The sequence below is a fragment of the Myotis yumanensis genome, unplaced genomic scaffold (genome assembly GCF_028538775.1).
Source record: "Myotis yumanensis isolate MYYU_CA2020_CCGP unplaced genomic scaffold, mMyoYum1.0.hap1 SCAF_7, whole genome shotgun sequence".
NCBI classification, from domain to species: Eukaryota; Metazoa; Chordata; class Mammalia; order Chiroptera; family Vespertilionidae; genus Myotis; species Myotis yumanensis.
The window spans coordinates 91,032,594-91,045,723 of record NW_027223758.1 but is presented as its reverse complement, the minus strand read 5'-3'; the positions used below and the strand labels follow the sequence as shown (position 1 = coordinate 91,045,723).

Here is a 13,130-nt window from a genome sequence, read left to right as displayed (position 1 = left end):
CCTGCTGCACAAAAATTCATGCACTTGGGGGGGCGTCCCTCAGACCGGCCTGCACCCTCTTGCAGTCCAGGACTCCTCAGGGGATGTCCACCTGCCGGCTTAGGTCTGCTCCCTGGGGGGATCGGGCCTAAGCTGGCAGTCAGACATACCTCTGGCAGCCTGGGAACCCTCAGGGGATGTCCACCTAATGGCTTAGGCCCGCTCCCTGTGGGGAACAGGCCTAAGCCATTAGTCGGACATCCTTAGTGCTGTCGCAGAGGCAGGAGAGGCTCCTGCCACCACTGCTGCACTGGCCAACCATGAGCTGACTTCTGGCTGAGCAGCGCTCCTGCTGTGGAAGTGCACTGACCACCAGGGGGCAGCTCCTGCATTGAGTGTCTGCCCCCCTGGTGGTCAGTGCACATCATAGCAACCAGTCATTCCACCATTAGGGTCAATTTGCATATCACCCTTTTATTATATAGGATTATTATATAGGATATATATATATATATATATATATATATATATATATATTACGTGTGTGTGTGTGTGTGTGTGTGTGTGTAGAAACATTTGTTTATCTTAATTATGAAGAATTAAGGCTCAGGAAAATAAGGATTCCGAATTCTGACAATATCCATTACTTATGCAAATACTAAAAAAAGTAGCCCCACCGTTTTTCAAAATGCTAATAATTTTAGGCCATAAAATGTTAGAAGTGATTTGCAAATAATCCATTTTTATCTACATTTAAATATACCACTACCCCCCTTTTAAACATAGCTGTATTGAGACTGCCTCAAATAAAGGTAAGACCATAACCCAAATTATGGAATAATTCGGTTTTATTTATGAGGTACTTAATTATAAATCAGCTCATAAATTAAATCGATGGTTATGATATTCTCCCCAAATGTTCCTAGTAATCTGTCAAACAGAAAAGACAGAACTGTAAATAAACTGTAATGCTGAAAACACAAACACTGTATTGTAAACGATCACTTGTCTGGTAGAAACACTATGTGTAGGGATGAAACACAAGTAAATACAAATTATATGGCAATAAGCTAAGGCCAGACAATGTGTACAACCTTTTTAAATACTGTACAAGCAGGTCCACCTGTGTAAGAACATCAATAAATGAGAGCTGCCTTGAAGCAACAAATCCTTGGTGGGCCATTACTTCTGGAATTTAATCCCTTCGACCTCATCATTATGCAAACAATCCTCCACCTAGAATCTAGATCTACTCAGCAAGCATTATAAATGGAGAGGAAAGGCCTCTAGAAAAAGATCTTGGAACAAGTATGCACGCAGCATTCTTCATGACAACCTTTCATAGACTTAAAAAATCTACACAGCCTGGCAGGTATGGTTCAGTTGGCTGGGCATCATTCCTTGCACCAAAAGGTTGTTGGTTCGATTCCTGGTCAGGGCACACGCCCAGGTTGAGGGTAGGAGGCATGGAGGAGGCAGCCAATGGATGTTCTGCCCTCTCATTGATGCTTCTACCTTTTTTCTCTCTCCCCCTCTTTCTAAAAAACAATAAACTGTTGAAAAAGGTATTTTTAAAAAGTTAAAAATCTATACAAACACAAAAGAAGGTCAACTGTGCCCAAAGATGCACTGAACAGCTGGGGAAACTGGCAGTTTGTGGAAGTATAACCCCTCCATGTAACCTTTTTTTAATTAAAAATAACGCTGTGTAAGGCCTCATTAAGAAGTGGGTCACTACTAAGTTCAGAGAAGTCATTAAGAAGCACCACTTGAGATTAGAATCTGCTCACACTCAAACCGTCTGCTTGAAGACTTCAAGTCAAAAAGACATTTAGCTCTTTGCCTCCATCTTCCTTCTCCTAAAGAGAGGCTAGGGGCTAGGACTTACTGAATTCCAATTACGTTTGGCTTTTGACCGGAGCCATATTGCCAAATTACCAGAATTACAGAAAAAGATGTCCGAGTTGGAAAACCCACAAAAGGCATTTTGTGGCTGGGCACCATAAACATGTAAGTGACCTTGAGCTGCAATGGAACCGATGATCCATTCTTTTTTATGTTCTTTTTAATTTATTTTTTCAACCTCCTTAACTTCCCGGATGTTCCTCTAGTGTCAATGAGTCTTTCCTAACTTTGTGACTAACAAAATAGATGGCACAAGGGTACGGGCAATTTTACAAATCAAGTGGAAGATGATGCCAGACACAAAAGGTAGTACCGTGTAGTGGATGCCTTCACAAAGTAGGTCCCAAAACAAGCAAGCGGTCTAGGCCAGTGGTCCGCAAACTGAGGCTTGCGAGCCACATGCGGCTCTTTGGCCCCTTGAGTGTGGCTCTTCCACAAAATACCAGGTGCGGGCGCACATGTACAGTGCGATTGAAACTTCGTGGCCCATGTGCAGAAGTCGGTTTTCAGAAAGGAGACAGACGGAACAAGTACACAAGACGAGTGTGGATGGGCGAGTGGGAAGGGGTCGACCTCAGCAAACGTACCTCAATCAGATTGAGGATGTTTTTAGCAAAGGCCAGCTTAGGAGCACCCTAATTAAGTTAATAACAATGTACCTACCTATATAGTTTAAGTTTAAAAAATCTGGCTCTCAAAAGAAATTTCAGTCGTTGTGCTGTTGATATTTGGCTCTGTTGACTAATGAGTTTGCCGACCACGGGTCTATGCTATTAGAAATCAAGTCAAGAATTACCCCTACCCTGACTGGTTTGGCTCAGTGGATACAGCGTCAGCTGTGGACCAAAGGGTCCCAGGTTCGATTCCGGTCAAGGGCATGTACCTTGGTTGCAGGCACATCCCCAGTAGGGGGTGTGCAGGAGGCAGCTGATTGATGTTTCTCGCTCATCGATGTTTCTATCCCTCTCCCTTCCTCTCTGTAAAAAATCAATAAAAAATATATTTAAAAAAAAAAAAAAGAATTACCCCTGGATGACGATGACATTTGGAAGAGGCTAACTCTGGGTGCTGGCCGTGCTGTGACCGACCCGTGGCTGATTCACCTGTACGTTCCACCGGGGACAATTCAGCAGGCTGCCCCTCCATGTGCACTTTCCTGTATGTAACCGATGCTCCCATCAACTCTGTGCCCTCGCGTGAGTGATGTGTGTGTGGAATGTACACCGTGAATGCCCTGCCCTGTACCATGGAAGGAGGGCATGAGAACCCCATCTTGGAGACGTTGGCACCAGGAAGGTTCTACAGGGGGTGGTGCCAAAGGAGGTGCAAGAGGCTGATATTTCAGCTGCACAAAGCATTTCTCATTTTCCCCTGAACCAGAAAGCCATCGAGAATGAACTTCAGACTCCGAACCATTGTGTTAACCAGTTAAGACAACAAAAGCAAAAATGTAAATAAGTGGCCAGAGTCTCCAGTTTGTTCAAGATTTATGTCAAGCGGAAGTGGGTTGTATCCCCTGTAAACTTAATAAAATTAATGTTTTCTCAGTCATTTATTTCAGAAGTCACCGAAAAACTCCCCAATCAAGAAGCAGGCATACTGCTGGAGATTAGAGACCAGCCGAGCGTATCCACCCGCCAACAACTGGTCGAGTTACAAACAAAATAGTTCTAGGTTTTCTCAACAGCAAGCAAATAAATCAGGGACTGCACTGAGTCACTCACAAAACACTCCCAGGAACCTGTGTGTAGCAGGCCCGTTTGAGGTCTGGACACATATTTTAAAAGCTGCCAAACGATTTCTTTTGTGGAAGAAAAAGTGATTTAAACTATTAATGGAAAAGGTGCCATTAAACCTTAAAACATTTCAAAACCTAGTGATAGAATCTCTTGAATTTCTTTTCACACAAAAGAAGGTGGAAAAAAGGTTGTTGTGTTTTTTTTTTTATTAATATGCATAGCCTTGAGAGTTCCTGTGGGCTGCTGGGAAGTATTTTAAGTTCCAGGATTCACACAAAAGCATTACTTTTTGAGCACTTAGCAGTCTATCATTTGATGATCAAGACAATTGGAAGAACATTATAAAACTGACTCTGAATCACTTCCGTAAGATATTTTTTTCTTCTTTCTCTAAGAGAACATATTTTTTTTAAAAAAAAAGTGAAAATCCTAACCAACCATTAAATGTTAGTTTCACATTCCAAAATAAATATTAATATTTAAGGTCAAGATGAAATAGAGAATGTAGCTCAAAGGCTAACTGCTGTAGCCCTGGCTGGTGTGGCTCTGTGGTTAGAGTGCCGGCCCTGGCCCCAGAGGGTCTAGGGTTCACTTCTCGGTCAAGGGCACCTACTTGGGTTGCAGGTTCCATTCCTGGCCCCAGTCGGGAGGCAACCGATGGATGTGTCTCACATCAATGTTTCTCTCTCTCTCTCTCCCCTTTCACTCTCTCTAAAAATCAGTTGGAAAAAATAGCCTTGGGTGAGGATTTAAAAAAAGTTAACTACTTTTTGTCAAGTCAGTAGAGATAAAGTTTAACTATGTCCCCTAAGTATCACATTCAAGGGGTGCAAGCCTGGGAGAGAAAAAAGCCATGTGCTCTACAGTGAGGTTCCCCTCCACCATGACGGGGGGTGTTTTCCTCTGGATTCTCACAACATTCAAAATGCCTTGCATTCCAGTTTCATCACTTCTAAATGCAACAAAGCCACCTATCTCCGAGTTACAGAAATAACTATCTGAGATAACTCCCTGAAACTATGTTAGGGTTGTTTAATTAAAAATTATTTAATTAATTAGTACAAAACCTTCATTTTAAGGTTTAGTGGTAGGGAGTTTGCAGGCCGGCCACACCCCCACTTTGTCAGGAAGGACGTCCGGAATGACGTCCGGTATAATTAGCATACTACCCTTTTATTAGTATAGATATTTGAAGAGGTAGCAGCAAATACCTCAGGTTTCCATGGTTGGCCCTGGCATATGTGCTCTTCAGAGTTGTGAACTAGTGACAATTACTACTAATAAAATCAAGTGTGAAATGTCTTCGAACTGCACATGTGCGAAAGAAAGAAAGAACACTGAAAGGGCGATGTTAGACCCCTTACGGAACGCAGCAGAGCAAAAGGGCTGCATTTCATGCAACAGAAGGAGAGCTGGGTGACATCAAACTTTAACTTAATAATGAAAAAAGTCACTTAAGTCATTTCACAGTTCCAGTTCCAGGAACTTGTGGAATACTAAAGATGGTGTAGACCAGGGTGGGCAAACTTTTTGACTTGAGGGCCACAATGGGTTCTTAAACTGGACCGGAGGGCCGGAACAAAAGCATGGATGGAGTATTTGTGTGAACTAATATAAATTCAAAGTAAACATCATTACATAAAAGGGTACAGTCTTTTTTTTTTTTTTTTAGTTTTATTCATTTCAAACGGGCTGGATCCAGCCCGCGGGCCGTAGTTTGCCCACGGCTGGTGTAGACCATGCCCCTTTATTTAACCTTTTTTACTATATCCTGAATCCACTAAAACATTAAATAATACATGGAAATTGGGGGGGAGGGGGAATCTGGGTTTAAACATTTTAAATTATGACTGTGAAGTAACTTTTTTTAAAAATTAAGACAGAAACCAATATTAAAACTACAATATATCGTTGTACACTATGGTCAAGTAAGATTTTAAAATTAACATAAAACAAATATTAAAATTACAATGTACAGAACTACATAAGTGCACCGTTACTCCAGTATTTCTTTTATTATAGGTAGGGTTATTTTGGAAAAGAAGACCAAAGAACAGATCGTGGATGAAGCACTCTCCCAGTCCCTCTGTTATGAATGCTGTATTTTATTTATAACAGCACCTTCGATTCAATAGCTCAAGCTGCTTTAAAAGCATTGCCGCTTGGGAAAAACCCACGTTACATACTTTGCTTCGTCTGGGCAACAGCAGACCAGAACACACTACACTCACATTCTTCTGTGTCTCAATTGTAGACACTAGCAAGATCCCTTTAAACTATACTTTCACGACCAGAACAGATGAGAAATATTCAATCAGCCAAGAGAATGTCAGAAATATCTCAATGGTTTAACCAACTAGTATAATCTCTCAGGCACAGAAAACTCAGCTCAGCGTGGTCATTCCCAGATACAACATGGAAACGTATCTATTATTTAACTATCCACTAGTTTAGCCAATCTTCCTTGGGACCTACTTATAGCTCAGCTTTCTATAGGTTGTTCTCAACCCAACTCCAGAACGTTCTAGGCGTTAGTTTAGGTCATCCCCATCTTATTTCTACGCCGTGTGACTTTCTGTTCTTCAGCGTTGCAGCTTCTATCTGTGGCCTTTGTCCAGTTTCCCTTCATTCAGAAGCCCTGAAATCCCACTGATCATTTTTTTAAAAATATATTTTATTGCTTTTTCACAGAGAGGAAGGGAGAGGGATAGAGAGGTAGAAACATCGATGAGAGAGAAGCATCGATCAGCTGCCTCCTGCACACCCCTACTGGGGATGTGCTTGCAACCAAGGTACATGCCCTTGACCGGAATCGAACCTGGGACCCTTCAGTCTCCAGGCCGATGCTCTATCCAGTGAGCCAAACGGGCTAGGGTCCCACTGATCATTTTGACTGCCCTTCCTTGTAGCTGTTCTAGGTCCGTGCCAAAAGCATTGGGTGGTTTCATAACCCTTTTCTTGACCTGGAACTAGAACTAAAATGTTTTATTTCACACAGGAAGGGTCTGAAATCTGACTGCACGTTACCATAATTTATTAAATTGGTTCCTAGTGATAGGTTTTCAGAAATCAACTAACCCAATCTTTTGTAATTATTAAAAAAGGCTTCAATGCATATCCTTATATAGGTACACACAACACGTGTACATTATGAAAACAGACATATCTATAGAAAAATAGCCAGGAGGACTTGCTAGATCTAAGGGCTATGCTAGTATTGTTAACGCGGACCCACACCCCTGAATTGGGTGATACTCATGAAGGCTCGGGACTCTCAAAGAAACATTCAAGTACAGAATTAACAAAATGCATAATTTTTCTTCGTAATGTTACACTTCCCTGCCTTTAATACTAACTGGCCCCGGTCTGCAAAAAGTTTATCTTTAGTAGTCAAAGCAGTACAGCCAATGAGAAAAACTCCGTTTACAAGTCAAGCATATAAAAAATACGGAGAATGTCTAGCCTATCATATATGATGTATTAACAGCCTTACAATCATTCTATCACTGTGAGTGCCTGAAAATCCTTGCCCTTCAAAGTTAGAAACTGAAGTCATTCCGAAGTCTCTATAAAGGAGGCGTAGTTGGGATGTTTTTAAAAAGCTGCAAGAATCACAGAGCTGAAAAGTCCCTCAGAGATCAACAAACCCACCCAGGCCCAAGGTTTTACTACTGAGAGAAAAGATGCCATGGCCGTTGAAGGGAGCAAACCACGCCTGGACCAGAGCAGAACCCCAGACATCCTGCCCTTGACGCCTGACTCTGCTAGCTCGTGCCCTTGACCCTCTGTAAGAGCAGAGCATTTGCCCAAACCACCTTTGATGACACACACAGATTAACTATCAATTGGCACTTCATGTCCAACTGAGATACATGTTAGAGGAGACACACATGTAGAGAGCAGTCCTCAGCATGCGTGTTGTGTTTATATATGCAACCCATAGAATTGGTGGGGTTCAGCACATAGAGCTGGGAGCTCAGACAAGTGCACTGAGTACTAAAAAGGTAACAAGAAATGAAAACTAAGCAGTATTTACGCGTAACCTCGATTTTCTTTTAAAAATTGCATTATAACATAAATCATAATCTGTATGTCCAATTCCTTCCAAATTCCATTTAGCTCCTACAATCACTTTCCTCCACTTACTTTAAACCCATCACTTTACATACGTAGAAGATACAGCTCTTAATAAAACAGTTATCTGCCAGGCAGGAATAGAGTTGTTTAATTAAAACTTATCTACAGTTAGTAAAATACACAAAGATTAGTATCTACTCAAATTCACTGACATAATTTGCTGAAAAAAATAAGACAAATATAAGTTTTAGTAGAAAAAAAAACAGAAATGTAAGGCATAATGGTTTGTTGGTACAAATTATGTTTCAATTATAGTTCTTAACCCAACTTGAAAGTACTTAGGTTCTAGAAGGTTCTATCATATTAAAGGCAGATCCAAATTCTAAATCTATCACATTTTTTAAATAGTTGATAGAATTCGCCACAAGTCTGTGCAGGGCTTAAACTTGATTATTTTTTGTATTTGAGCCAACAGAACAAATCTGAATGTTAACTTGGGCAAAATCAAAGTTTATGCACAGACACTTCATTTCTTAAATAACAGCTCTGATTTTTTTTTTTTTTAATCACTCTTCTAACTTGATATCATCCCTTGGAAAACAGGATGGGGATATGAGTTACTAAGAACTTTTTAAAAGGCATTTTAAAGCAAGATTAACTGCTGCTCTAATCTTGACATTTCCCGATTAATAACCCTGAAGCTTAATGAGGCACAACAGACTCAAGAATTGAAGATTTTTAATGAAAAAGGATATTAAGGACAGTTTGGTGCAACACACTGTCATCAAAGTAACCTGTTCCAGGGAGACTTCAGTCTCTCCACGGAAAAAAAGTGCGAACCACCTAAAAAGAACTTCCTCTTAAAGCCCCGGTCCAATGTTCAGAAGGTCATAGCAGACTTTAGTACAGGAACAGAAGTCCAAGAGTACACTCCGTAAATCAATTCTGAATTTGCAATTGAGGCCTAACAAATTTTAAATATAAACTTTACATTATATTTTAAATATACCTATAAAAATATCTTAGGGCACACAAATGATGATGTCCCAAACCACGCCTAGTCTGTCTGCAATGCACTATCTAGGAGTGATAACCACAGGCCACAAGACAAGAAAAGGGCAAAGATACGCATAACTATGTCTAATAAGCAGAATAAACTCTGAACACCAACTATCCTCCTTACCTTCTCGAGAACTTATGACAAAGACACATGAAAACCAAACAAACACCAACACATACGTATTTTATACTTCAAATGATTACTGCCTTCTAGATTTTCCACAGCCTAAAAAAAAAAATTATATATGATTCATTTGTTGAATATTAATCTCTTCAAAGTCTCTACCTAAGTCCATGAAAATCACACATGGTCAACGCATCTCTTTTCATATGTCCTCATCCAGGGCTGAAGGCCGGGCCTGTGTGATAAGACTGTGATTCTAGAACATCTATGGACGTCAAGGGGATGTCCTTGATGCATCGTAACACATACAAGTTATTTAGATTAGAACAACAGAGCTATGCCATTAAAATGTGAACTAGAAAAATAAAACAGGTTTCTCATCTAACAACTACTTGGCAGGTAGTAAAAGTAAAATTGATTGTTCCCCCTGATGATAAATCTGTTCATGGATTTGAAAGTCACTTGTATAATTTTTTTAAAAAAAGCTTTGGTAAGTGAAGTCTAATGTTCAAATTTCACTTTTTTTTTAATATAACGGACATACTAATATCTCAAGTTAAAGTAAAAAAAAGAAATTTTAAATATGTAAATCTAGGTAATAGAACAACAAAAACTCCCAAAGAATATCTCAAAGTGAAAAAAAAAAGTGTTCAGAATAAAAAAGTTACACTTCCGTTAAAAATTAAAGGTTTAAAGTCCTTTCTGAATATTCAATTATTCTTATTTAACTGTTCTGAAAAAATAAGGTTGCTCTGGATCTACACTAATGACCGACTCATTCTCTTTTCTAAAACTCTTGGCTCCTTAGTCTGGCCTGGAAAAAAAAAATAAGACTTCATAGCAGCTGACTGCAGAGGGGCCATTTCACCTTGCAGACAGATCTCTGTTCTTCCGGGGCGTAAAGCGGGCCATCGGCACAAAGTCCTGTCTCATCTCAGCGGTACAGCCCACGTGGCGCACACAACCCTAAAACTCATGTCGCAGGAGCTGCCCGCGTCCCCTCCCCATGACCTTGCAAATCACTCCCTGCCAGCGCTGGACCTGCACCCATGAATTACCAGGCAGCCAACCAACTTGATGACAAAGTTGTAATTCCCCCTTCCCTGGAGGCTCAGAAAGGTCAACACAACTCGGTCTAAAAAAACTGAAAAGATCAGCATAATATCTGACATTTATAAACGGGACTTTTAAAAAATACTCAAGAAAAAAGGTAAATGACCTGCAAAAGTCACACCTGACTCCCAGGGAAGTGACCAAAAGAGGAGGTGAAACTGTAGGGGTCCCCCCACCCCGGGTCCCCTGGGATCATGGCCAGGGACCTTCTCCTCCAGCCCTAACTTCGCTGCACGGCATTCAATTAAAACTTACTTTCAGACCAGAAAGTTAGGAGCATGTACCACCTACTGCTGGCTCACACTCGGAGGATATATTATGGTCAAAAATAAGACTTCTAGAAATAAGATTTTTTTGATCTGCGGCATCTCCTTTGTTAAATAAAAAAGAGAGAAAATATCTGATGTGCCCGGGATTCATGAGTTTACCCTGCCTTTCCCTTCACTTCAAACACTGGAGGTGGCCCTTTCTTCCTCCTTCCCCTTCGGCCTAACCTCTTTAATGAACCCCGTTTTAAAGAAAAAAAGCGGTAGCGAAGGGACAGGAGGTGAGAGGAGGCAGGGTGTGCGCCTGGGGATAAAGGGCGGCTTTACAACAGGAGGCACTTTTGTTAGCAAGTGGCTGGCAGGCCTCCTCCCCCCTTTAAAAGAGATCCCATCCGCTCCCCAAAACGGCAGAGGCTAAAAATGTCCAGCGAACAGTCCTGAAACCCCAGGTCCAGAGAGAGGCCAGTGGGGGGAGGAGAGAGAGAGAGAGAGAGAGAGAGAGAAAGAAAGAAAGAAAGAAAGAAAGAGAGAGAGAGAGAGACCGAGACCAAAGAACAAAAGCAGAAACCCAAGGATAAAGAAAAGACGGGACCCGGGCGGCCAGAGACCGTGGGAGGGGGAGCCAGCCGGCCGGTGGGAGGGAAGATAGGGGGCGGGGGGGCCCGCGCGGCCCTGCAGGCCCGGCTGCTCCGCGCGCACCATGGACAGGGCTCGGCGGCCGCGGCCCGCACCCCTCCAGGGGGCGGTGGGAGGCAGCGCGAGGGCCCGGGCGTCGGCCCGTCCTGCCCGGCGCCCGCAGCCCCCTCCCCAGGCCGCCGCGTGCCAGGCCCGACCCGTGAAAACCACCAGGGGGTGATCCGCACCCTCCGTCCCGGCCCTGCCGCCCCGACGCAGCCACACTCCCGAGCCGCGCCGGCACTTTTCCGCGCGGCCACCGGCCGGCCCCCCTGCAGCGGGCGGGGCTCCCGGCCCCTCTGGCGGATCCCCGAGACCCTCGTCCGCAGGGAGGGCCGACCCGACCCTCCGCAGCAGCCGGTCCAGAAACGCACCGCGCGCGGGGACGGGCTCGGACCCCGCCCGGCCCCCACCAAACGCAGGGGTCGCGGCGGCGGGCGGCGTCTGCTCCCGGGACCGGCCGGCCGGTGGCCCGGGCAGCCTCCAGCGGACGCCGCGGGGAAGTTGGGCGGGCGGCCGGGCCGGACCCGGAGCAGGTGCCTCCCGCGGCGGAGAGCCCTCCTCTGCCGACTCCCAGGGAGGCCGGCGGGCGCCTCCCCGCGCGCAAAGTGCCAGGCGCCGGGCGAAGGCGCCCCCGGGGCGCGGACCGGGAGGGAATCCTCGCCGAGTAACGGGACTGGCCCCGCAGGCGGGACAGGGGCGCGGGCAGGGCGAGGTTCCCGGCGCTGAGCCGCACGGACTCCCGGAGGCCAAGGGGCGAGGCTGCTTCTCCCAGCGGGACCCACAGCACATGGTGGGCCGAGAGCAGCCGATGGGGAGGCGACTCCGGGCCGGGCGAAGACAATAGGGCAGCGGCGCCCGCGGGCACCCGAGGCGCGGGGCCGGGGTGCGGTGGGTGGAGGCAAGTCCCGTAACTCAGACACCAGAGCGAGCAGGGCTCCTGCAAACTCGAGACCCATCCCGGCTAAACAAACACGCAGCGAAGGGGGCCAAGTGGAATCCGGGGGCCAGAGAGCTGCGGAATCCGAGGGCCACCTTCCCTCGCCCTCCTGCCGCCGGGGCAGACCCCGCGAGCGCGCGCCGCCCCCAAGGAGCCCCGAAGGGGGCCCGCGATCGCCTCTTCGGGACGCGCCGGGAGAGGCGCAGGGACCGGCCGCCCCGACCCCGCACCCGCACCCGCGGAGCCCCGGGTCCGCGCCGCTCCCGGCCGCGCGGGGCCGCACCTTCCTCCCGGGTGCGCAGCCGGCCCGCAGCGGCGCGGGGAACAAAGGGACCGGGCCGCCCGCCCCGCCCGCCGCAGGCCCGCCCGTACCTGGAGCAGGGCCGCCAGCAGCGGCAGCAGGGTCCGCAGCGCTCCCACGATCCGGCACATGGAGGCGGAGAGGGGCCGAGCGAGGAGCCGGAGGCGGCGGCGGCGGCAGCACCGGCGGCGGCGGAGAGAAGGCTCCAGGCAGTGGCCACCCCTTCCCTCTCCTCCCACCCCACCCCCTGCGCGCCGCGCTCCCCGCCAATGGAGAGCGAGCTGGTGACAAATAGCGGGCCGCGCAGTCCGCGGGACTCGCACCAGGAGTCATAAAACAGACCCCGGGACCGGGGCGGGGGGCAGGGCGGGGGCGGGGGCCGGGGAGGGCGGCGCGAGGGGGTGGCGGCGGCCGAGGGGGCTGCGGGCGGCTCAGCCGGGCCGAGCGCAGCGGCCGCCGGAGGGATGCGGGCGGCGGGCACCGCGCCGCGGAGGATGCGGAGGGGGAAGTGGAGCAGCGGCTCCGCAGCGCGCGGTCTCGGGCTCGTGTTTTTGTTTTGTTTGTCGCCTCCGGTCCCCGCTTCAGGGCCGCTCGCCGCGACAAAGACGCCGGGGACAGCGCCGCGGGGAGGGCGCTCGGTGCCTCGCGCGCGGCACCACCAAGGGCGGCAGTCCCGCCGCCGGCGCCTCCGCGGCGTGGGGGCCCCGCGCCGCTGCTCCGCTGCCCTCTCCGCCCCGGTGCCCGGCGAGCGGGGGGCGGATGGCGCACCGCGCGGAGGGGAAGCCGGCGCCGGCGTCACCGCTGCCGCCGCGGATCCGTCCCGCGAAGCTGCCGCCGCGGCGGAACCTGCTGCCTGTGCGCCGGCGCCCGCCCGCCCGTCCGCCCCGGGTCCTCGCCCCGCGCCGCTCCCCGCGCGCCCCGCCCCCGGCCGCCGCCCGCGCACTGCGCTCGG

General features: G+C 47.7%; 1 protein-coding gene across 1 annotated transcript in view; it reads right to left on the bottom strand.

The window, feature by feature from the left end:
- The window catches only part of CDH2 (cadherin 2), a 195,929-nt gene extending 183,540 nt beyond the window's left edge, over window positions 1-12,389 (bottom strand). Inside the window, exon 1 of the mRNA XM_070421240.1 lies at window positions 12,250-12,389. Coding sequence (XP_070277341.1) covers window positions 12,250-12,309 — 60 coding nt within the window. The 5' untranslated portion in view covers window positions 12,310-12,389. The remainder of the gene's footprint in view (window positions 1-12,249) is intronic.
- Window positions 12,390-13,130: the final 741 nt, after the last annotated feature.